At 38.2% G+C, this 24,521-nt stretch overlaps 1 protein-coding gene across 2 annotated transcripts; it reads left to right on the top strand.

Annotated features, from left to right (window-relative positions):
* On the top strand, window positions 1-23,889 carry RIOK3 (RIO kinase 3). Of its 2 annotated transcripts, none has more exons than XM_047697492.1 (13): window positions 1-222; window positions 8,079-8,194; window positions 9,014-9,159; window positions 9,253-9,360; window positions 9,570-9,679; window positions 11,105-11,248; window positions 11,993-12,120; window positions 16,405-16,602; window positions 17,875-18,034; window positions 19,530-19,610; window positions 19,700-19,789; window positions 20,678-20,785; window positions 22,198-23,889. In XM_047697492.1, exons 1-13 carry the CDS (start codon window positions 160-162, stop codon window positions 22,303-22,305), a joined length of 1,560 nt encoding a protein of 519 aa, XP_047553448.1. In that variant the 5' UTR covers window positions 1-159; the 3' UTR covers window positions 22,306-23,889. The 2 variants fall into 2 exon arrangements, with proteins under 2 accessions (XP_047553448.1, XP_047553449.1); XM_047697493.1 differs by lacking the exon at window positions 1-222 and adding an exon at window positions 562-675.
* Window positions 23,890-24,521: the final 632 nt, after the last annotated feature.

The following is a 24,521-nucleotide window of genomic DNA, read 5'->3' as shown; positions in this document are numbered from 1 at the left end:
AGAGATGTAGTTCCGGACGCTGCCGCGCCGCCATCTGTCACCTTAGCTCCGGCACCAGCAGCTCGTCGCCCCAGCCACGCCGCCTGTCTCCTCGGCGGAGGCTGCTTCCCGGTCCTGCCACCTGTCTGCCCTGTTTTCGTCGCTGTCTTCTTTTCCAACATGGATCTGGTCGGAGTGGCATCGCCTGAGCCCGGGCCCGCTGCGCCCTGGGGACCCAGCAAGGTGAGTGATGGTCGGAGCTGACGCACCTGTCTTGATCACCCGGGTTGGTCCTCCCGGAAAGCCCGGAGAAGGTGGCAGGCGCCGAGGCGTCTTCGCAGGCGACTTGGGGAAGTTCTGAGCGGGACTTTGGGGACCTCGGAAGGTGGGGACAGGTGGCGGGGTTGCCGGGGTGGGATGGGAAAGGTGGGGAGGGCGGCCGGAGCTGCCAGTGGCCACTCTTGGCGGGTTGGGCTCTCTGCGCCTTGATTTCTGAATCTCCGTAGCAGATATTTGGGTAGGGCTGGCTTAGAGACGCTGACGTTTGAGGGAAATCAAGCACGATCTTGTTTTTCACGGGCCAAGTGAGTCAGCCGAATGGAGCCCGACGGGAAGGTCGTTTTGGCAGCTGTTTCCTTAACTTGACAAATGCAGTTATCCGAATGAGGTAGTTTCTTGGTTTTGAAACAGTAAAAGGTAAGTCCAGGCGCACTTTTCTCCCCCAGGCTAATACTCGGGTGTACGTACATATTGTAAAAACAAAACAAAACAAAACAAAACAAAAACGGTTATGAATTCTCATTATCTGCTTAGCTTTAACGTTTAAGCTTTTTCCTATAATGACCAACTGTTAGGTTTATTTTACATTTGGTTTCTGGTTTCCAGACTGCTCCTTTGCATGATACTTTCATTAGAAGGATGAAAAGACTTCTGCCGCTGTCGTGAGGGTTTGCTTGAAAGCAAGAGTGCTTCAAGTGGCATGTTGTGTTCCTCAAATTAAGGTTGGAAAGAATCCAACTTTTATGACTTTCTAATTGTTTTTCACGTGGTGTCACGGAACATTTGTTCCGTTTAAAGGATCACTCATTTTATTAGATCTTTAAGCTAGGCCTTAACAGAGAAGAGAGAAATATTTGACTATTAAAAAGGAATTTATTAAAGTTTCATTAAAGTTAATTTTATGAAAGTTCTCATACAACTGTAGGGAGAACTTAAGATAATCCGTTGGCAAATATGGTTATGTCTCCATGTTATTTTGTGTTATTTCTTCTATTAAGCCTTGTTTACAAGGCCAAGATCAGTAGACATAAAAAGACAAAGTTAGTAGCCAGATATTAATAAATGTATGCTTTACATGTTAAATTCCTCCAGCTAAGCACCCCAAAGGCTGGTAAAAAAGTCAAATGAGACAAACATTGGTCAGGATACCTAATGTCAGAACAAATTTCACTTACAAAGCTAATTCAGTAATAAAATGCTTGTTATTAGTCATATTTTCATTTAAGTATGCATCATCAGAAATGGAAAATGGCATTTTCATCATTCAGCAACAACAACAAAAAATACTGAGGTTTATTGATGTTCTACTGGGAAGACAGCATTTTCATAGTCCAGACAATTAGATGCTACAAGTATCTCTTAATACTTTCCTCCTCTAACCTCTTGGAAGACCTAAGTCTTTGTCAGAGGCTTCATGGATGAGGTGATTTGAAGAAGACCTTGAAAAATGGAAAGAATGTTAAAGTCCAGCGATTCTTAAAACTTTTTGGTCAGGACTATTTTACATTCTAAAAAAAATCATTGAGGACCCCAAATTGTTTATATTGGTTACATCTATTGCTATTTGTCATATCAGAAATTAAAACCGAGCTACTGAAACATTTTTATTTAAGTGATTTAAAAGTCATTATGTGTTAATATAAATAACATGTTTATATGTTAAACGCTCCCCCCCATTTTCCAGAATAAAAAAAATTAGTGGTGCAGTTTTGTATTTTTGCAACTCTCTTTAACGTCTGATTTCTTTTAAGATTTACTTTTTTTTTTTTTTTAAATAAACATATAATGTATTTTTAGCCGCAGGGGTACAGGTGTGTGAATCGCCAGGTCTACACACTTCACAGCACTCACCATAGCACATACCCTCCCCAATGTCCATAAACCCCACCCCCCTCTCCCAACCAAGATTTACATTTTTTGAGAGAGAGAGAGAGAGAGAGAGAGCGAGCACACGCGCACACGCGCACACAGGAGCGCGTATGAGCTGGGGGAGGGAGAGAGTAGGAGGGAGAAACAAGTTTGGGGATCCATCCCAGGGCCCCAGGATCATGACCTGAACCAAAGGCAAACACTTAACTCACTGAGCCACCCAGACGCCCTTAATGTCTGATTTAATAGAAGACCTTTTTTCAGCCTGTTGTGGTATGTTTTATTTGAAGTATATGAAGAAAATCCATCCCCATGGATGCATAGATTATAGCAGATAAAATCAAAGATGGCTAATAAAAGCATGGTAGATGTACTGAGAACAAACTGAACTAATCTCTAAGAATGCACATTTATACCCTAAACCTACTACCTTAGAAAATTTTGGAAAATGCGAGAATATTCAAATACACATTCCATAAGCCATCAGAGTGCTGTTATCAGATCTGTTGTAGACTGGAAAACCACTCTACACTCTTCAGACAGTAAGACTGGAAAAGACAGAGAATGTCTTAGTACAAAATAATTTTGATCTCACAGACACCCTGAAAGGGTTTTGGGGACCCCTCCCCAGAGTCATGGGGTACCAGTTATAAAATGCCAAACTGCTATTATGGACAAAGAATTTTAGTGGATATTCCAAGAATGGAGGATTGGCAAACTGTGGAAGTGAGGAAATGTGTAGCTCTTTTGGCAAGAGAACTGTAAAAAAATGAATTCATAGTACTCCTCAAAACTGTCAAGGTCATCACAAAAAAAGTCTGAGAAACTCACAGCCAGAAGGGGCCTAAAGTGGCATGATGACTACAAGTTATATGGAGTGCTGGATACATATGATCCAGAAGTAGGGAAAGGACATTTTAGAAAAACTAAGGAAATCTTAGAATAAAGTATGGACTTTGGTTAATAAGAATAATGTATAAATACTGGTTCATTAATTATGGCAAATGTACAATACCAACACAGGGGAAACTGGGTATGAGATATTTGGGAACTCTGTCACTTTTTTTTTTTTTTTTTTTTTTAAAGATTTATTTATTTGACAGACAGAAATCACAAGTAGGCAGAGAGGCAGGCAGAGAGAGTGGAGGAAGCGGGCTCCCTGCTGAGCAGAGAGCCCCATGTGGGGCTCGATCCCAGGACCCTGGGATCATGACCTGAGCCGAAGGCAGAGGCTTTAACCCACTGAGCCACCCAGGCGCCCCGGAACTCTGTCACTTTTGCAATTTTTTTTTATAATTCTAAAACCAACATTAAAAGTTTTTTTTTTTTTTTTAAAGATTTTATTTATTTATTTGACAGAGAGAGATCACAAGTAGATGGAGAGGCAGGCAGAGAGAGAGAGAGGGAAGCAGGCACCCTGCTGAGCAGAGAGCCCGATGCGGGACTCAATCCCAGGACCTGAGATCATGACCTGAGCCGAAGGCAGCGGCTTAATCCACTGAGCCACCCAGGCGCCCCTAAAACCAACATTAAAAGTTTTTTAAAAAAAATTAGTGTTGTATAGACCAGATGATGTTTTCCAGAGACCCTTGTCTTGAGAAGTGAAATCACGCACTTAAATATTCTACCCAAATTATATCTTCTAATTGCATGGGCAGAAAAGAGACCTTCCTGTGGGTTGTGATTCTCTTGACTTGCTTCAAGTTGAGGACTGAATTTTTATTATTTTGTGCCTCCTTCATATTTACTGTTTTTTACTTACTTGATTCTTCCCCACAGTTGTTTGCACAATGAGTAGCTAGAGGTGCATCTTTAGGAAATACAAGGAAAGGGAGATAATATCCCTCTAATCTGTAACCAGCCTGGTGTTGAAGAATGTGGTAGTAGTAAAGAACTCCAAGGAGCAGAGTTCAGTGGTGGATTTTCCAGAGGAGAGGAAAAGAAGTCTGGTCTCAGAAGTCTTCAGCAAACAGGAAAGAAACAATCAGGGAGCTGGCTATGGGCTTGATAGACTTCACTTAAAGCAGAATAACTAACTGGGAAGGATTGTGTTGGGTTTCCCATCAGATCTTGATGACGTGGGGAGTTTATGCTGATGAAGGGAATAGTGGGGAATGACACTGAATAGTGAAGATTATGGATGGCTTTTTTCCCTATCTCCTTAAATTTATTATTATTGTTTTAACATTTAACAAAGAGTGTTTTTGGTTTATTGAGAAGTTACATGATGATGTCAGAGGATTCCTCTGTATATATCCTCTGGTGCCCATTCATAGGAGGAGCTCCCAATAAATTTTCTAAGGCCCTCTTGAGATGGTGAACCCCTCATGCCCATGGAGGATTGCCCCCTGTCTGGCAGCTGTCTCTCACGCGGCCCAAAAATTTTTAAGGAGGGCCTTTGACTGCTATCTTGAGGAATTTATATTTGACTTAGAAGCTTGGAAGTTGGCAGCCTTTGTTACCTTATTTACCTTTACCCATGCAAGTTGCCCTGGTGTGTCGGCCCAGCTAAGCTGGTCAGCAGAGGTACAAGGTACAGCTCTAGAGTACAAGGCTCCGAGGAGCAAGATCCGTAGGAGCGGATGATTAGGATGTCTTGGAGCTCTCTGGTGGTCTCTATGTGTTTCCCTTTCTGGCTCAGTCTGTCTTGGATGTAGGTCAGTCTCTGCCTCAAAAGAACAGTCACTCACTGCTTGTCAATTTTGCCTCTTCTGAGAAGTTGTCAGCTAATACTTTATTTAACATCTTAGTAAAATTGACTGCTGGCAAACAACTAGAAGCAGCATAAGTGGCTGGCCAAAGGGGCTGACTTCAAGATAGAGAAAGGGGTGTTAGAGTAGTAGGGGTGTTGAAAGGCATCAGACCTCTGCAGCCTGGGGACAGCCTGCCAGTTCCACGAACTATTTCCGGTATTTCTTTTTAGCACATGTTATTCAGTGCCTCTTTATGTCTGAAGCTCTATACTGGGCTCTGAGAATGAGAAGACCTAGCCCTTCAAGGGGCTCATGTTGTATTGTAGCTGGTACATTAACTCTAATAGAGTTACTGGTCCCACATGTAAATATATTTGCACAGTGCTATGGGAGCACAAAGGCAAGGATCTGATTTCATCTGATGAAATTGAGAGAGCCTTGGGGAATTGGCAATGCTTAATTGGAGGAAATAGAGGAGGAAGAAAATCCATTGAGAGAAAAGCATGTGTGAAGGCATGGAGGGGTGAAAGCATGCCACAATTAGCATATAATTTTTGTTATTAGAGCATAGGGTATGTATGGGCTGAGACTAGAAAGATAAAGTAGGGCAAATTGTGAAAGGCAATCATTGTTGAAGAATTTAGATTTCATACTGCAGGCAGTGTAAAGGTTTGCTTCTCACATTCCAGGACAAGATGATTAGGGAAGAAGTATAGCAAAATGCTGAGGGCAGTCCCTTAAGTTCTACTGCCTTGGTTCAAATCTAGGTACTACCATCTACAGTGTTATCTTGAGTTAAAAAACCTCTCTGTGTCTCAGTTTCTAAGTCTATAAAATGAGGATGATATTGTACCTATGCAGTGGTTACGGGTCTCAAATAATCTCTGTAAATTACCTATATTAGGCAAATGATTAAAATACAGTGACCCAGTGTTGTCTGTTACTCTCTTGTCACTGCAAAATGTGGTTGACATATCTGAGTTAGAGAATACAGCCATTTGCCTTTTGGAACCTGGACTTTGAAACTGATCAGACCAGACATTTCTAGGCAAGGGGTTAGCATTATGTATTCTACCTGGAGGATTCAGAGGGAAGTCAGCAGAAGTCATTGGCCAAGGGATAGCTGTATTCTCCAGATTACGGAGAACTTCAGGCTTCTAGACCTCAAAATCCTCATCAGGAGAGTACTCAGTTGCACTTGAAGATCTGAGTGAATGAAAGTCATACCAGACCTTGAGAAAGCCTGCCTTGTTTTCTCCACATCTGGCTTTCTGTGAGGCTTGAATAATTGTGCAGTAGTACATACCTATACTGGGGGCTGGGTCCATTTCATTAATCTCAGGATGAGACTAGATAAAACTTGATTCTGATTCACTTAGGCATAAGTATAGTTATCATTTATCACCCTTCAGAGCTTCATCCTAACAACCTGAACCAAGTAAATTCCTGAGCCTCAGTGCTGTGGAACCTGAGCAAGGGTGGTAGGCCAGCTAGAGGATCTAAACTTGACTTAAAAGTTTTGTGGCTAAAACTTTTAGCCATCATATGCTATATTCTAGATTCTAAATTAGACACTCAGCAGTAGTTAAGGAATGAGTTTGAACTTTATCCTAAAGTCAGTGGGAAACATTGAAACAAGAGCTGTAGGTAAGGAAATCAAACTAATCAAATCTGCATTTTAGAAAAGCTCTTGTGCTATGGTGTGGAAAATGGAAACAAACAGAACTAGAAACAGAAAGATTAGTTAGGGGGCACCTGAGTGGCTCAGTGGGTTAAAGCCTCTGCCTTCAGCTCAGGTCATGATCTCAGGTCCTGGGATCGAGCCCCGCATCGGGCTCTCTGCTCAGCGGGGAGCCTGCTTCTCTCTCTCTCTCTCTGCCTGCCTCTCTGCTTACTTGTGATCTCTGTCTGTCAAATAAATAAATGAATAAAATCTTAAAAAAAAAAAAGATTAGTTAGGACTCTCTTATTAGAGTAGCCCAGCGATAGGAAGGTGATACCTTGGGGTAGAATCTTAGGAGGGAGAGAAAGCTGGGTCAGTTCAAGAGAGATTGAGACATACTATTCAATATTAGTGGTCTTAATCACTAAACTATCAAATGTAGTCATTTGCTGCTGCTAAGTAAAGTTTGCCCTCTCAAAAATTAGGAATTGTGAAATTTACGGTTTGTATTTCAAGAGGGCCGAGATCGTGTTGTCATTGAGGAAGGCCAACTGGCCGATCGATCATCCAGGGAACATCTCACAGAATATTGCTTTGTTATAGTGGTATTGTTTCAAGACTGTTTCTCAGCTTCTAAAGTTCAGAAATGCAGTTTTTGTTGTCATTGTTATTTTTGTTTTAACATATCCCGGATGTCTTGAGAGTGGCTGACATATACTTGACACGTGTAAATTAAATTAAATTAAATTAGAATGAGGCGTAAGTTCTAAGTGCGTTTTGAATTGTGCTAGTTGGTGTAATCTGTTCCTAAAAGAGAATCTACAGGGGCATCTGTTGGTAGGGCTTGCAACTGGCTCTGTCGGTAGAGCATGCAACTCTTGGTCTCAGGGTGTGAGTTCCAGACCCACGTTGGGTAGAGAGATTACTTAGAAATAAAGCATTTGAAAAAAGAAAAAGAGAGAATCTACATGGGAAGTCAGATTAAGAGCAGATTATTTTGTGAGCACGGAATCAGAACAAAGGTTGTGCGTGAACTCATCAGGCAGTGGGGTGATGCTGTATATACAGGAGCCTGATGTTCCTCCTCAACTAAGAGACACACCTATCAAACGGGTTATCAAACGGGTTATCTAACAGGTTATCAAACGGGTTAGAAAGTGCTTTTGACAAATTTAGTGATTTAGTTTACATTTATCTTTGATTAGATGTGAGCTGGGAGATGTTTTTATTTTTTTTTTATTTAGAGAATTATTTTATTTATTAGAGAGAGCACAAGAGCACCTGTGTGAGCTGGGGCATGGGGGTGGGTGGAAGGAGAGGGAGAGAAATCTCAAGCAGACTCCCCTGCTGAGCATGATGTGGGGCTCAGTCCCATGACCCTGAGATCACAACTCGAGCCGAAATCCAGAGTCGGATGCTTAACTGACTGAGCTACCCAGGTGCCCCAGTATTTTACTTTTCAGATAATTTCTCTAAGTTGATACTTATTTATTTGGGGTTGATTTTTTTAATTCTCAAAAGATAGCCTGTTTTCAAGTTTGGAAGGTACTTTAATTTCACGATTATGAATTGACCCCTCCCTTTTCTTTAAATAGTGTCCCTGGGCTACCCCTCAGAACACAATATCTTGTTCCTTGGCTGATGTGATGAGTGAACAGCTGGCTAAAGAACTGCAGCTAGAAGAGGAAGCTGCCGCTTTTCCTGAAGTTGCGTAAGTAAAATTCATGAAGAATCTAACAGCATTTTATGAAAGTTTTAGGTTTTGATTAGCGATTGTCCTGGCCGGTGATTAAGAAACACATTTTGAGGGGCGCCTGGGTGGCTCAGTGGGTTAAAGCCTCTGCCTTCGGCTCAGGTCATGATCCCAGGGTCCTGGGATCGAGCCCTGCATCAGACTCTCTGCTCAGCAGGGAGCCTGCTTCTCCCCACCCCCCCAACCCTTTTCTCTCTCTCTCTGCCTGCCTCTCTGCCTACTTATGATCTCTGTCTGTCAAATAAAATAAATAAAATCTTTAAAAAAAAATTAAAAAGAAACACATTTTGAGAAACGATGCAGTAGAAAGAGCGCTATACTGGGAGCTCACTGATATTTGAGTTTTGGTCCTGATTCTGTGATTAGTTGTCAGTACTGTCTTGGGCAGACCACTCTGTTCCTCTGGGTTTTAGTCACTACAACAGTTGCACCACATGATCCCCAAATTAGCAAATAGTGAAGTAGGATACAGTTTTGAGCAAATGTTTATATTTTATCTTTTCATCCATGTTATCTTTCCAGAACATACAACAAATGAGGTTGAGTCTTAGTTTAGATTAGAGACCCTTTAGCTTTCTCTTGCAGCTCTCTTAATCCTAGTTGGTGCCTGACATTGGTCAGAGAGCAGCTGGACAGAAGGTAAATGACATGATCAGGTTTTTCCCATTGCTTCTTCAGCATAATTTGTAACAGTGAAAAGGCACTCCTCTCTCATGATAGGTAGCATCTGTTTATACAAGCACATAATTTTGGTTCATGTTGCCTTATTTTGAATAGTGTCACTGAAGGACCATTTATTACTGGAGAAAACATTGACACTTCCAGTGACCTAATGCTGGCTCAGATGCTACAGATGGAATTTGACAGAGAATATGATGCACAGCTTAGGCGTGAAGAAAAAAAATTCAATGGAGATAGCAAAGGTACTATGACCTTATTATGACACCTCCACTGGGTGGCAGGAAATGCTTGTAACGTGCTCCTAAATAAATCTTCACCTATCTTTGCCTTTTAAGTTTCCATTTCCTTTGAAAATTATCGCAAAGTGCATCCTTATGAAGATAGTGATAGCTCTGAGGATGAGGTTGACTGGCAAGACACTTGTGACGATCCCTACATACCAGGTATCAGTGCTTTTATTTTCTGGGGTTTGGGGTAGGACAGGGACAGAGGAAGACTAAGTTTTCCAATGGATCCTTGTATTTTATATTTATCTTTGAATCTCACTTGGTAATTTACTGTTAGATTCAGATGTCTTTTCAGACAATATTGAATGCAGCAGTTTAGTCTTTGCTACTTTTACATTAACTTGTCTTGTCTTCATTGCCTTTAGCAAAACCAGTTCCTACTCCCAAAAAGGGTTTTATTGGAAAAGGAAAAGACATCACCACCAAACATGATGAAGTAGTATGTGGGAGAAAGAATACAGCCAGAATGGAAAATGTAAGTTACAGGATGTATTATCTCCAAATCAAGAGTTTTATTGATATAAGTTAAAAACATGGGATTCTAAATATAATATCTTACCAACTCTACTTCTGTTAAAAAAAAAAGTTTAAATTAATTAACTAATTAAAAAAATAAATACAGTATCTTAAATTTCTAAAAATACCCTTCATAAGGATAGATATAAAGTTCTTGTAGATGATAATATAACAATACCATGAAAACTCAGACACTAATGAGAATGTACTTCAGAATAAAATTCTACAACAATATTAAGATTTTATCTGGTTTGATTGGTTTGATTTGCATGGATTCTAAAAATTAAATTGTTCTTATGAAAGGTAGAGTATTTATTTTTCAGCATATTACTTTCTTGGGTGGCACCCCTACCCAAGAAACAGATCAGTGGTGACTAGGGGATAGGAATGGGAGAGAGAAGTACTTTCTACTATATACCTTTTTATATTTGTTGAATTTTTTAATTCAGCAAATTCAAATCTTGCACCTTACCTACCCCTGCAAAATCAGAAATAAAATGTAATTTAAACAAATTTAAAAAAAGAAAAATTAGCATTCTTCTCCTTTATAAAGCTTGTGGTTAATAGAAAACATTTAGACTTTAGAACACAAATACTTGTTAAGTAAACTTATTTATTTATTTATGGGTTTTTTTTTAATGCTTTATTTTTTAAAGCAGTCTCTACACTCATTGTGGGGCTTGAACTCGTGACCCCAAGATCAAGAGTCATGTGTTCCACTGACTGAGCCAGCCAGGCGCCCTGTAAACTTATTAAATTCTAAAAATAGTCCAGATCGGACTCTAGAACAACCCTCTCCAGTAGAACTTTGTGTGATAATAGAAATGTTCTATATCCATGTTAACTAATAATGACTGTATTTGGCAATTGAGCCCTTGAAATTTGAATGATGGAATCAAGGAGCTGAATTTTTAATTTAATTTTAATTTATTTAACTTGAAATATCTACATGTGGCTAGCGTCTACCATATTGGACAGTCAACTCTAGAACATAATTGTCATGGTGTGGGCATAGCTTGTTACATTATTCCACTCCTCAAAAATAATTATAAAATTGTATTTCTTTGGTAAGATTTGGGGTAGTCTTCAAAATATAATGTGTCCTTTGTCTAATGTAAAAGCAAGGTGCAGAGCATATGCTGAAATACCTTAGTTTTTAGATGTGATTCAGTATTTTCTGTGCTTTTCTTAAATAGCCTCGCTCTCCTGTTTGTTTTTTTAGTGAACTATTTTATTTTTTTCTCTGTAATACCTATGGGTTCTGCTTTTGTAGCCTAATCGTTGAGTAAAAAACCTGTTCCAAGTTAAGACTGATCTGGTTTTTGTTATTATCTTCCCCATTTTAAAGTATTCAGATGCTAATTTTTTTTCTTCTTTTTGGCAGTTTGCACCTGAGTTTCAGGTAGGAGATGGGATTGGAATGGATTTAAAACTATCAAACCACGTCTTCAATGCTTTAAAACAACATGCCTACTCAGAAGAACGTCGAAGTGCCCGCCTCCATGAGAAAAAGGAGCATTCTACTGCAGTAAGTATTCTTACATTTTTTTCTTTGATGGAAAGTTCATATTAGAAAACTTCATATTTGGGCAAAAAACAAAACTTGATGTCAAAACTGACATTTTAGTGGTCATAATTAATATGAATATGAATGTTTTAAGATTTTAAAAAATCATTTCTTGTTACATTACGACATTTATAATAACTTAATTTCTAATGTCTTATGTTAGTAAAGATAGTATCTAATATCTTGAGAATAATTAATTTTTTAAACTTTAAGAAAAAAATCTAATAGTAACTACAGTAGCAAAGCTATTTAAAATTTGAAGATAAAATAAGATTTTGACTAAGAGCCTGATTTTTTTTTTTTAAAGAGAGAGAGAGAAAGCACACAAGCAGGCAGAGAGGCAGGCAGAGGCGGAGAGAGAGGCAGGCTCCCTGCTGAGCAAGGAGCCCGACGCGGGCCTCGATCCCAGGACCCTGGGATCATGACCTGAGCCGAAGGCAGCGGCTTAACCCACTGAGCCACCCAGGCGTCCCAAGAGCCTGATTTTTAATAGTTCTTTTAGATATTCACTTTCATAGGCATTGGAGTTAGTTATAGAAATGAAATCTATTTGACAGCACTCTTTTAAGAGCCTGTTATATATACATTTAGGTAAATGATAAAGGTAAAAAGTATATATTTTGAATATACTATATACTAGAAATGGCTCAAAAATTTTTTTGTTATTACCAGTCATTTTCATTTATAGTGCTTTATCTTTTGCAGGAAAAAGCAGTTGATCCTAAAACACGTTTACTTATGTATAAAATGGTCAACTCTGGAATGTTGGAGACAATCACTGGCTGTATTAGTACAGGAAAGGAATCTGTTGTCTTTCATGCATATGGCGGGAGGTAAATGAGCAAAATGCAATACCATTGTGTCAATAATATCTTAACCCCTTCTCCCCATATAAATGGATTTATGCAGAATCAGTGCTACCTGGCAAGTAGAGTAATTTAAAAAGTGTTGGAGAAAGTCTAGACCATATACAGACATATGAATAAAAACAATCATCCTAATCTCACCATCCAGAGATAACAATTAATCAATTTGTGTAGACTCCTTCAGTCTTTTTTCTGTGCATATATTATTTTCTACATTATTGTAATCCTGTATCATACAGGCGCTGTGACAGAGCAAAATTTGCAGTTGGGTTTGTCTCAAAACCCATGGTCTTTACACTGTGGGGTCCTTTAGCACGAGGTTGAGGGGGATATGCTTAGATCAGTTACTGATTCTTGTCCTTGTAACTGATCCTTTAAAAAGTACCAACTAAATAATGCTTGCATCATTTATGGAGCATCTTGTAAAGATCTTATGCTATTTAGATCTTACCTGCTTCATTTTTTTTAAAGAGGATCCTGTTTAGAGAATATGCTTAAGCCAGGAATGTGAAATCATCTGGTCATTTGCTATTGAGGTCAGCCAGCAAGGTTTACTACCTCAGAGATTCCTTTACCTCAATAATGTTTACAGACAAAAATGTTAAAGTAGATTCCAGAATTATTCTAGCTCTTTTTAGGTTCAGAAGGTATTTACTGTATACTTAAGGGGATTCAGACAATTATTGGTTAAGTTCTTGCCTTTGGTTTTCTTTCTTTCTTTTTTTTTTTTTTTGCCTTTGGTTTTCTTAATTATTTAGTCTCCCTTTCGAAAGCTTTTTTTTTTTTTTTTTTTTTTTTTAAGATTTTATTTATTTATTTGAGGGAGAGAATGAGAGAAAGCAAACATGAGAGGGGGAAGGTCAGAGGGAGAAGCAGACCCCCTGCCAAGCAGGCCCTGATGCAGTACTCAATCCCGGGACTCCAGGATCATGACCCGAGCTGAAGGCAGTCACTCAAGCAACTGAGCCACCCAGGCACCGTAGTCTCCCTTTCTAGATGAGACATACATGTATAAACATATATCGAATTAGACTGTTAAGTTTCGAAATGAAAAGGATAAAAACGAATGTTAGTATAAAATAGGTCAACATTTTTCAAGTTGTGTCATCTGGAGTAATTTACTAAACCTTTTTAAAAAACTGACCCTTATTACCTCATAGGATTTTGTGGTGATAAACGAGATCATATTTGATAATGACTGGTATATGGAAATTTTAATAAATATTTATTTTTTCCCTTTAAGCTTTAACCTTTTTCCCTTTAACCTTTAAACTCTTCCCAAATTTCTTTTAAGGGTTCCCTAAGACCAGGCAAATATAACTCAGTGGCACAAATTAAAATGAGAGATTACTCATGGTAGAAATTAAAACTCTACAGAGGGGATTAAAATGGAAAGTAGCCTTTTTATCAACTCTCATCTCACAAATCTTTTCTTCAAAAATAACCACTGTTAACAGTTTTTAGTTTAGTCTCCCCGGGAATTTTTATGCACATATCCCTAAATTTGTTTATACAAAAGAGATGATACTCTCTGTTCAGCATCTTGGTTTTTCAGTTAATATATCTTTCCAAGCTTATAGCATCCCATTTTTATAGTAGCATAGTCTGTTATGTTAATGGGCTTATGGCATAGCCAGGAGGAGAACATTATAGCAATAACTGTTATGGTTGATAAAAGATAATTACATAATAGAGTATGCAGCTAAGAATATCCTTGTATATCTACTTTGGTGTGCTTTTGCAAATATACCCTTATGCTGAATTCTAGCTTTGAAATTACTGGGGCACAGACTGTATGTACTCTTTTTCCTTTTTGTTAAATAGTAGAAGGCCTCAGTGAATGGAGAGTACCAGCTGGCTCTTGTAGCAAGCAGCATATCTTGTTTTCTTTTATTTATTAAAAATTTGAAAAAAATTTCTTATGTGTCACACCAATGCTCAAAATCTTTAATTTGTGTTTATCTTTTAATTATAATGGTAGGGCAAATGCAATTTCTCTAGGAGCTAGTCAGATCTCCAGGTTGTTGTGCATTCTATAAATGTCAGTAGATACTGACAGATTGCCCTGTGAGATCTAATTATGCAGCAGTATGAACCTGTTTCCCTCATCCTCATTAATACTTATTAGTATTATCAAACTTAATTTTTTTTGTCAGTGTAAAAGATGAAAAATACCATTTTGATATTTTGATGTGTATTTATTTGTGATTAAGGTTGTACATTTTTTCCAAGTGCTTTATTGGCCATTTGTATTCCTTTTTCTTGTCAACTGCCTTGTTTATCCTTTGTCTATTTCCTGTTATACTTAATGTTACTTTGATATAGTGAATGATCTCTCTTTCTTTCTGGTGGAATTGGTATTGTAATCCATACTTGGACATTTGTAATTTAGCAAAACTAGAGAGCACTCGGTTTTCTACAAGTTTTTTAAAAGTAAATACTTTTATAACTTTGCTAGTTTTCTATGCTATATAACAAATTTCCACAGACTTAGCAGCTTAAAACAATACTCATTTATTATCTCACAGTTTCTGTTGATTGGAAGTTCTAGTGGGCACGGCTTGGCTTAGCTTGGCTCTGCTCAGGGTCACACGGCTATTGTCTGGGTGTCATCTGGGTTGCATTCCTTATGGAACTGTTTCTGCTTTCTTGTTGGCTGTCAGGTGGGGCCTGCTCTCAACTTCTAGAGGTCCCTGCAAGTGTTGGTCATGCTGTCCTTTCACACAACAGGTCACTTCAAAACTGGCAGGAGACTCTCTCCCTCCAGTCTGCTAAGACTGAGTCTTAGACATTGGAATAGGATCAAACCCCGCTTTGGGCTCCTTGCTCACCAGGGATCCTGCTTCTCCCTCTTCCCACCTTCTCATGCTCTTTCTTGCTATCTTTCTCTCTCAAATACAAATTTTAAAAAGTAAATATGTAAAACCATAGGGCGAAATGAAATTTCCCAGCTAGAGAAGACGGAATAGGTTGGAATACTCCAACCTTCTGAGATGAACTGGCAGAAAGGGAAATTATGGTACAGAAGGAAGGGGTTGGGAGTTTGAGTCATATTTTGTCTTCTGGAAATAGAGTTCTTTTCTTTGCCAGACTAACACTTTCACATATTTAAAGGTAAATACTTGTTCACACTCTCACCACCATGTTTCAGGCCTTTTCAGTGGCTCACTATTGAGGGAGCATTACATTAGCATCCCAAGTTCACCCCACACCTCTGAGGTCTTCTGCCCCCTTCTATCCTGATACTATCATTGACTTGATCCTCGTGCTGTGTGTCAAGCCCATGGTGATTCCTACCACATTTAGGAATACATCGAGGCTTCTCTTCACGGATCTGCCTCCGTCCTGTCCCTCAGCTCTGATTTCTTCCATTTCCCCTTTCCAGCTAAGTCTTAACTATAGTGTTTGTTATTCCTCAGACATGTCCTGTAGTTTCCAACTCTGCTTTTGTTAACACTGTGCCTGTACTTGTTCATGGCCTACCCATTGTTCTGGTTCTGGTTCAGTTGCCACCTACATCATGAAGCCTTGTCTGGCCTTCCCAATCCAAAGGGACCTGTCCTATTCATGTACTTCTATTCTCTCCTGCCCCTCCTTGCATAAAGGGCAAGGACCCCTTTACTCACCTTTTTTTTTTTTACCTTTTTTTTTTTTTTTAAGATTTTATTTATTTATTTGACAGAGAGAGAGAGATCACAAGTAAGCAGAGAGGCAGGTAGAGAGAGGGAGAAGCAGGCTCCCCGCTGAGCAGAGAGCCCAATTCGGGGCTCAATCCTAGGACCCTGAGATCATGACCTGAGCCGAAGGCAGAGGCTTTAACCCACTGAGCCACCCAGGCACCCCTTTACTCACCTTTTTATCTGTTAGAAGTGAAAGAGACATTTTAAAAAGCTGTTCTAATTTTTGCTTTTATTGAATTTTGCCCATAAACCATCCCAGGTAGATTGTAGCCTATGTTAAAGTATGTGTGTCTTCATTGTTACTCAGGTTTGATTTGATTGATAGTCATTAAGTGAAGATTATATTATAGATTATTGAAAACTGGTTGACAATTTATTTGAAAGTATTTTATTTAAAAAACCAAATCCTAAGGTTTTATTAAGACTCAAAATTTAAATCTTAAAAAACCACTAAAGCTTGACATTCTTAGAGAAGATAGATCTACTTTTGTATCATAGAATTTTTATTTTAAAATTGTTTTACTTATAAGCTGGCAATTTATACTGACTTAATTTTCTTTCTTCCACTTAGCATGGAGGATGAAAAGGAAGATAGTAAAGTTATACCTACAGAATGTGCCATCAAGGTATTTAAAACAACACTTAATGAGTTTAAGAATCGTGACAAATATATTAAAGATGATTTCAGGTTTAAAGATCGCTTCAGTAAACTAAATCCACGTAAGATCATCCGCATGTGGGCAGAAAAAGAAATGCACAATCTCACAAGGTAAAGAAAATCATTGTGCTAGAAGTTATCTAGGGTTTAAAAAAAAAAAAAAAAGAAGTAATTATCTAGGGTAATTACCTTCTTGTATCTGGCCTACTAGCCAGGCAGAAAAATTCATGCTTTCTTTTAAATTCATTTGTGGAAATTATGGAAGGCCTCGAAATTCTAGTTTAATGAGGCTTTCTATAAGAAAATATTTCCTGGGTATAACGTGAATTTATACCTTTAGGATGAATAAATCATTTTCTTTTTTCTTCCCTCAGTAAAGTTTGAGGGTAGCAAAGTCATTTTCTGCCAGAGACATTTTGTCATATGTCTACATGCTGTCATTGTTCAGCTTCCTGTTAGGCTTATTGTAAATTATGATTTGCTTTTTTTGTTTTAGAAAAATGTTTATTACATCTTGTGTTGTTAATTTGGTGGGGCAGTCTGACCAGTCAAATTGCATTTTGCTCTAATTCATTAGACTAGGTTCTCAATTCTCTAAGCAGAATTTATCAAGGAATTTATCAACCAAGTAATACAGTATTAATCTTTCTCAGTAAACCTTCTATATCTTAATCTATTAAATGCTTAATTTTTGTTTGTTCTAAAGATGTTTGCTTTCAAATGTAATTATCCATATTTATTAGTTACAAAATTCTTCTAATTAGTAGGACTTATAAGTAGAATAGTTTCCTAAGAGGTCTTGCTGCCCTTCAATCTCTTTTCTGTGCTTTTGAGATCTCATCCCTGCCTTTCTTAAAAGTTTTCAGCAGCTTCTATAGTCTTTAGTGTGAAGTTCAAAGGCCTTCTCTGATGTGGAGCCCACCTGTCTCTAACCTCAACCCCCACTGCCCTTCCTCCAATTTGTAAGATCCAGCTATGTTAACTGACATACATTCCCCAAATGGACACTCTTGAATGCCTCTGTGCATTTCACAGGCTACTTCCAGCCCTAGACCAGCATTTCCCCACACTGTCTTAATATGGCTAATTCCTGTTCACCACTTTTTATACTAAGCCTTCGTTGATGCTGTGTGCTCCTGTAGCACCTGCCCACACCCCTGCCAGTGCGTGTGCCACACTGTGACTGTCTCCTCACCTGTCTGTGCCTACCAGCAGTCCATGGCTCTGTGAGGGCAGAGGCTGGGTTCTACCGGCTCTGCCTCCTCCACCGCCCCGGGCGGAACACGGTGCCAGCTCATAGCAGGCCTTGTTAGCTATTTGTTGAATAAGTGAAATATTCTCTCCTTCTGATTTTTACGTTCTTAATTATTTCTTTCTGTGTAGAATGCAGAGAGCTGGAATTCCTTGTCCAACAGTTGTACTACTCAAGAAACACATTTTAGTTATGTCTTTTATTGGCCATGATCAAGTTCCAGCTCCTAAGTTGAAAGAAGTAAAGCTCAGTGGTGAAGAAATGAAAGAAGCCTACTACCAAACTCTTCATGTAAGTTGCTTTTTAAAGCATTCGTGTACCAACTTTTAAAAAATATGTTGTCTAAACCTTTAAAAAAAGTCCTAAAATAGTACTATTTTAAGTTAATAAAACAAGGACAAACTGAAGTTGTGACGGAATATTAACATTGAAGAGTTGTCTTTATATCAATGTGCTACTGTCCTGAGTCACTTAAGAAAAATCATAGAGCTAAGGAGCTCGTGAGGCCTCATTGGTTAGCATTAGTGACATGGAAGCATGAAGCTCTTATTCATGAAACAATCTGTTAAATAAAAATTGACATTTCCACATTTGGCAGATGTCCTGCCTCATTAGTTTGTATGCCTTATTGAATGTCCTAGCTCTTAACAGCTAAGAAAATGCCTTTCATTGGGAAGTTGGCGGGGAGCAGATTTAGTCCTATTGTAAGACTGATGGTAAAAGCTGAAGATGGGAGGGAGTGGTCTCTTGTTTGTGCACAGGTTTTAGAGCAAGTCAGGAATCTTGAAGCCATTTATGCTTCGGGACAGCAACTGAATTGCATCTGAGGTCCTTCCAGCTTAAGAAAATGTTTCTAAAACTGTCCTTCTTCTGTAGTTTAGTTTTTGGTTTTTTGGGGGGGTGTTGTTTAACTAAACTGTACCCCCAACATGGGGCTTGAACTCATGAGCCCAAGATCAAGGGTTACACGGTCACCAAGTGAGCCAGCCAGGGCCCTGCCTCTCTAGTTGTTTTGATTGAATAGCAGAGAAGCCTCTGTACTTTTTACGTGGTCTCTGCATAAAGTGCTCACATCCTGCAGTAGCTTATATGAATATGAAAGTGTTATCCAAATAATTTTTTAATACCGTGCTAGGGAGGTAATCCAACTTTCTCTGCTTCCAATAGGAAAACATTGAAAGGAAAATCAAGTTCATTTTTCTGGCTTCATTGGCCGGTGGGGTGACTGGGGAAGAGATGAAGTAGTGCTACACTTTTCCGATTTGAGTCTGTTAAGGCTGAGAAATAAAACATTAATGCTGATTTCAGCCATAAGAAATCAATAATGAGTATATAATGCCACTTAATTTGTAAGACTGTTTTCCCCACTATGTTTGGCAGGAAGTAATTTTTACCTTATATGAAAAGATGAAAAAAAATTTTTTCACCCACTTTTATTAAAGGAAAGTGGCTTTTAGATCCACTGTGAGTCACCATAATATGGCTGCTTTCTTACTCTGTGGGGAACCAGGTCTGCCCTTCAGTCTCCTGACCTCACTGTGGTCACATAGACAAAGAAATAGAGTGTCATACTCATCCCCTCCATTGCCTCAGTGTTCCCCCAGCCTACCTGAAAACAAAAAACAAAAAAGAGCTCAGGCTTAGACTGTACAAAGTAAAGAGGAAATACGTTCTTTAACCTTGTTTTGCTTTTTCTGAGAAGTATTGGTTGGCATAGACATTTCAGTTGCCTAGGTAAATTGGAATGGTTGCTCACGTCCTAAATGTCTGCCTTGCCTCCTCACAGTTGATGCAGCAGTTATACAATAAATGCACGCTTGTCCATGCCGACCTCAGTGAGTATAACATGCTGTGGCATGCCGGGAAGGTGAGGAGCACATTTTGTTAATGTTCACACAAAATGACTTGATGTAGATTACTGAATGTATACTGAACGTATGCTCTGTGTTTAAATAGGTCTGGTTGATTGACGTGAGTCAGTCTGTAGAACCAACCCATCCTCATGGCCTGGAGTTCTTGTTCCGTGACTGTAGGAATGTCTCCCAGGTGGGCATGTAAACTAATACATCTTTTTTATAGGATATAACAGATTCAAATATTTTTCTCATCCCTAAGAAAAATAAGATGTTCATATTCTTAGAAATTGAAGGAAGGGTTTGGTTATTAACTGCTTTTGAGATAAAGATACAGAGATCAATTTGTCAGATTTCATTTTCAACAATAATTTGATTGCATGCCTCACATTTGGGCTATTGAATTTAATTGACGAGGGAGTGAGGTTTTGGCTACAGATATTTAAGCAGTCAAGTAGACATTTGATACATGCCCAGTGCTTCGAGTGAAGCTGGCATTAGCAAGCCTGTGTGCTCACTGCCATTGTTATTACCATTAAAAGGAAAATAGTCTTTTTTAGTGGTGCTGTGTCTGATCACTGATTTCTGTGAGGTAAACAAATGAGGAAGGGTGAAACACAATAATCACGGAATAGGGTCACATTTATTTGTTATTTCTAAATGAAATTAATTGTTTGCAGTAGATTCAGATAAGAATGTTTTTTCTAAATGATCGAATAACTTCATATTGGAAATAATTTCTGAACCTACTTGAAGATTTTAATTCATGGGATTTAGTGAATATTTTGAGTATACATATTCAAAGCAATGCCACCCAATTTTATAGATACCACTCATTTATAGCTATAGAAGGTGCGTTGTGAGAAATTAAATCCAGAAGGCAGCACAGATGTGGACATCTGAAGAGGACAAACAGCAAGTAGAACCTAAGCAGCATAGTTAAACTTGAAATGAGAAAATCTGTGGCTTAAAAATTATGGAAGGAATTCACTGGTATCTTATAAGTATACTATTCTCTGTTTTTTTGTTTTTAAGAGAACCTTGCTATAATATCTCCTACTGACTTATATTTCTTTGCTAGTTTTTCCAGAAAGGTGGAGTAAAGGAAGCCCTTGGTGAACGAGAACTCTTTAATGCTGTTTCAGGCTTAAACATTTCAGCAGATAATGAGGCTGATTTCTTAGCTGAGGTAAATTTTATGTGCATTTTACTCACCTTGCTAATGGAGAGCTGGATGGAGTAGTTAGCTGAAACCCAGAGCTCATTTTATTCTTTTTTTTTTTTTTAGATTGGATTTTATTTATTTATTTATTTATTTATTTATTTATTTAAGAGACGAGAGAAAGTGCAAGTGGTAGGGTAAGGCAGAGGCAGAGGGAGAGGGAGAGAGAGAGTCTCTAGCAGACTCCAACACCCAGCACAGAGCCTGACGCAGGGCTCGATCCCACAACCCTGAGATCATGCGTGACCTGAGCCAAAACCAAGAGTTGGACCCTTAACCAACTGAGCCACCCAGGCACCCCTCATTTTATTCTATCCCCTCAAAAGCAAAATTAGAGATTTTCTTTCCTTGAGATGTTTTTGGTCCTTTCCAGACTTAAAACCTAGGATAGACTTACAGCAAAACACTTCGTCAAGGAGTACAATTTGGTTAAGAGGGACAAATAACACCACTACCAGTGCACACCTGTTGCCTGTGTTTATGAGTGAGGAAGTGCGCTGGTGAACACTGGGTGATACAGAAAGCGATCACACACGCTCCACGCCTTTCACTGAACAGAGAAAGTTGGCCGTGGTTGTCCTTATAAATGCCCAGTCATTATAATATGGATCTACAGAACCATAAAAAAAAAATCTTCCAACAGAAAAGTTCTCTTTTAAAATTGAACAAAAACGAAAAAGTGAAATAGCAGCTAGTTATTCACAATAGTATACCAAAGCAGAGAATTATTATAGAGTCTGTTCCAGAACTCCTCAGTATGATTTGAATTTGGCCAAGCTGTGGTGGAACCTAAGGGCAGAGGAGAAGTCACAGGAAGATGGTAAATCTGATCTCTAGCACAGTACAGTTGCTCTGTGAGTAAGTGTTACTACTGTTGTTGAACCAACATTAGAATCTGCTTTTTCTTGTTTCCTGAAAGCTTTATAGGTACATAGTAGGACATGTGATCCTAGTTGCTAGATCGATAAAGACACTAAATACTGACCTTGATAATATAGTCAAGTAAAAAACATACACGTATGTATCACCTGTAGTGCATGTCTGTGAGACACTGTAATATGTGTCACACACTATAATTCTTTTTTTTTTTTTGACAGAGATAGATCACAAGTAGGCAGAGAGAGGGAGAAGCAGGCTCCCTGCTGAGCAGAGAGCCTGATGTGGGGCTCGATCCCAGGACCCTGAGATCATGACCTGAGCCGAAGGCAGAGGCTTAACCCTCTGAGCCACCCAGGTGCCCCACACACTGTAATTCTAATTTCAGGCCAGTGTCCTTAGGATTGACCTAGTTTTAAGAGAGTAAAAATGCTGGTTCAATCTAAAGTATGGTTTCTATGAACTAAGATTTGACAAATGGATTCAATGTATTAATTTTGTAGATAGAAGCTTTGGAGAAAATGAATGAAGATCATGTTCAGAAGAATGGAAGGAAAGCTGCTTCATTTTTGAAAGATGATGGAGGTCCGCCAGTCCTGTATGATGAATAGCACCAATACCCACTGCTTTCATTGTTAACACAGTGGTGACTTCAGCTGCCAATGGCAAGTGAAGTTGTGGGAGACTTGAAATACCAAAACAGAAGGAGTGTACAATGGTGCTTCTGTGCTTTTTTCCCCCTTGTAACCCATATGCCAAATGTGTGGAATTTGTAGCTCAGCGTTGGGAGAATAAAATGTCACTACCTCTCATCTTATGAACAGGATAATATAATTCTTTAACAGCTATCGGTTATCTACCTGAAATCATCCTGATTTTATAGAATTCGTGGTATAAATTGTTTTGATGAGAATTTTTAAAACTTAGGTAACATTTCCAAACATGGGAGGAAAGGACAGGTGTGTTTACAAGGAAGGCTTTTATTACAACATAGTTGCTTTTTTTCACCTCCCTGTTTTGTGTTACAGCTTTCCTCAAATATTTTATTGGCCTAAAATTAGCCCTTCTTAGTTTTTTTTTTTTTTTTTAGGTTGTGACCATGATTCTAAAGGAAAATCTCTTCAGTAGGTGACATAAATGGAAATTTGGTTCTAAAATGACTGACAGAAATAGAAGTTTATTGGTAAATCATGAATATGAACTGAATTTTTCTTTTCCATACTCCTATCCAAGACAGGGCATCACAGATCTTTGAAAGAGAAGAATATATAAGAACTTCTTAACTATTCAAAGTTTTTAAATTTAACTTTCAGGTTTTCAACATTTAGGTGAAATGGTTAGGATAGAACTCCTGGTGCAGCTGCCCTGCATTTACAATGAAAATGTAAATTATCTGGAAGGATGGAATATAATAATCGACCATGTTTGACATATTTTAATGAAGTGAGTGAAACAAAGTTCAGTTTACATTTTCATTCAAACTGTACATTTAATTGATTTTGAGAGAAATAGAGCAAGCTAATTAGAAATATTAAATCATCACATGATAAAAAGTATGTATAAAACAACCTGGGTACCAGATTAACCAAGTAATTTGAACTCCTGGCCTCCCTACATAATTTTTAGTACTGGCTGGATGTCAGTTCCTTAATAAATCAAGCACTGTAGTGGAAAAGTACATTGGCTTTATTAGGGTTGAAGTTCATTGACGACAATGTAATCATTCCTCCTGTTACTGAAGTCAGATTGACTTTAGAGACCCAGACTTTCTGCTACTAATAACCCATACTTTCTGTCTGGTACTGGAAAGTAACAAGCTAAACATCATTTACACTTGAAAGCTTCTTTAACATTATTTTAAAATGCCAAATATGTTCTTTCTAGAAAAATATTTATTTTTGTTTCTGTTATATAGCTTTTAACCGCATTTCAGAGAAGTATGATTTTGGATAGATACTCATTACACTTCTGAAATGTTTACTACTCTGAAACAAGAATTTAGATGACTGGTGATTATTGGATTTACAGAAATTTCAGAGAACTGATTTTAAAACCATGAACCATTTAAAAAAATTTTTGTTTTGGTTTCTGACATACTCTGTTTGACAAAGAACAGCAAACCATTGCTGTGTGGCATTCTTGGAGTGTGCTGTGAACATGCTTTTTAAAATATTAAATATGAAGAGAGCATTTTAGAATTGGTTCTTTGTGTGGTTTCTTACTGTTCTGTATGATAACTTACATCCTGGCACCAAGTTACCCTTCTGTATAAAATTAAGTAGTGCTAACTTAAGCAGTTTTTTTCCCATTAAACTTCTCATAGTTAGATTTTAATAAATGACCAGTATATTTCACATTACAAATAGGTTTTTCTCTGTGTATCAGAGAGTAAATATTTCACTTTGGGAAAAAAAGTGGGAAGTGTTGGTTTGGTAAGTAAAGACTCAAATAGGAATGGGACAAAACCACAATTTGGAAATAAGGATATTTTGTTTCACTTTATTGGAAGTAGATACATGAATATCTCTAAGTTACAGAAATAAGGATGACTGTAAATTTTTTTTATATCTACAAAATAAATCTCTGCATTTCCTTCTTATAAAAAATCAAGTTTTCTGCTAAAAAAAGTAAAAGACATGCATGCTTATTTGAATTTATTACAGGAATTCAGAAATGCTAAAGTAAAAGTCCCTTGTATTCCAGAAAACATTGTTTATAGTGTGACATGCATCCCTGCCAATTTTTTCTCCTTCAATGTATGTTAATATTTTAAAATATCTGAACAGGAAGCAGGATGCAGTGAGGCAGCTGATGGTAAAATGTTAGT

The sequence above is a fragment of the Lutra lutra genome, chromosome 12 (assembly GCF_902655055.1).
Source record: "Lutra lutra chromosome 12, mLutLut1.2, whole genome shotgun sequence".
NCBI lineage: Eukaryota > Metazoa > Chordata > Mammalia > Carnivora > Mustelidae > Lutra > Lutra lutra.
The sequence above is the reverse complement of the archived record's forward strand: the minus strand, read 5'-3'. Positions and strand labels throughout refer to the sequence as shown.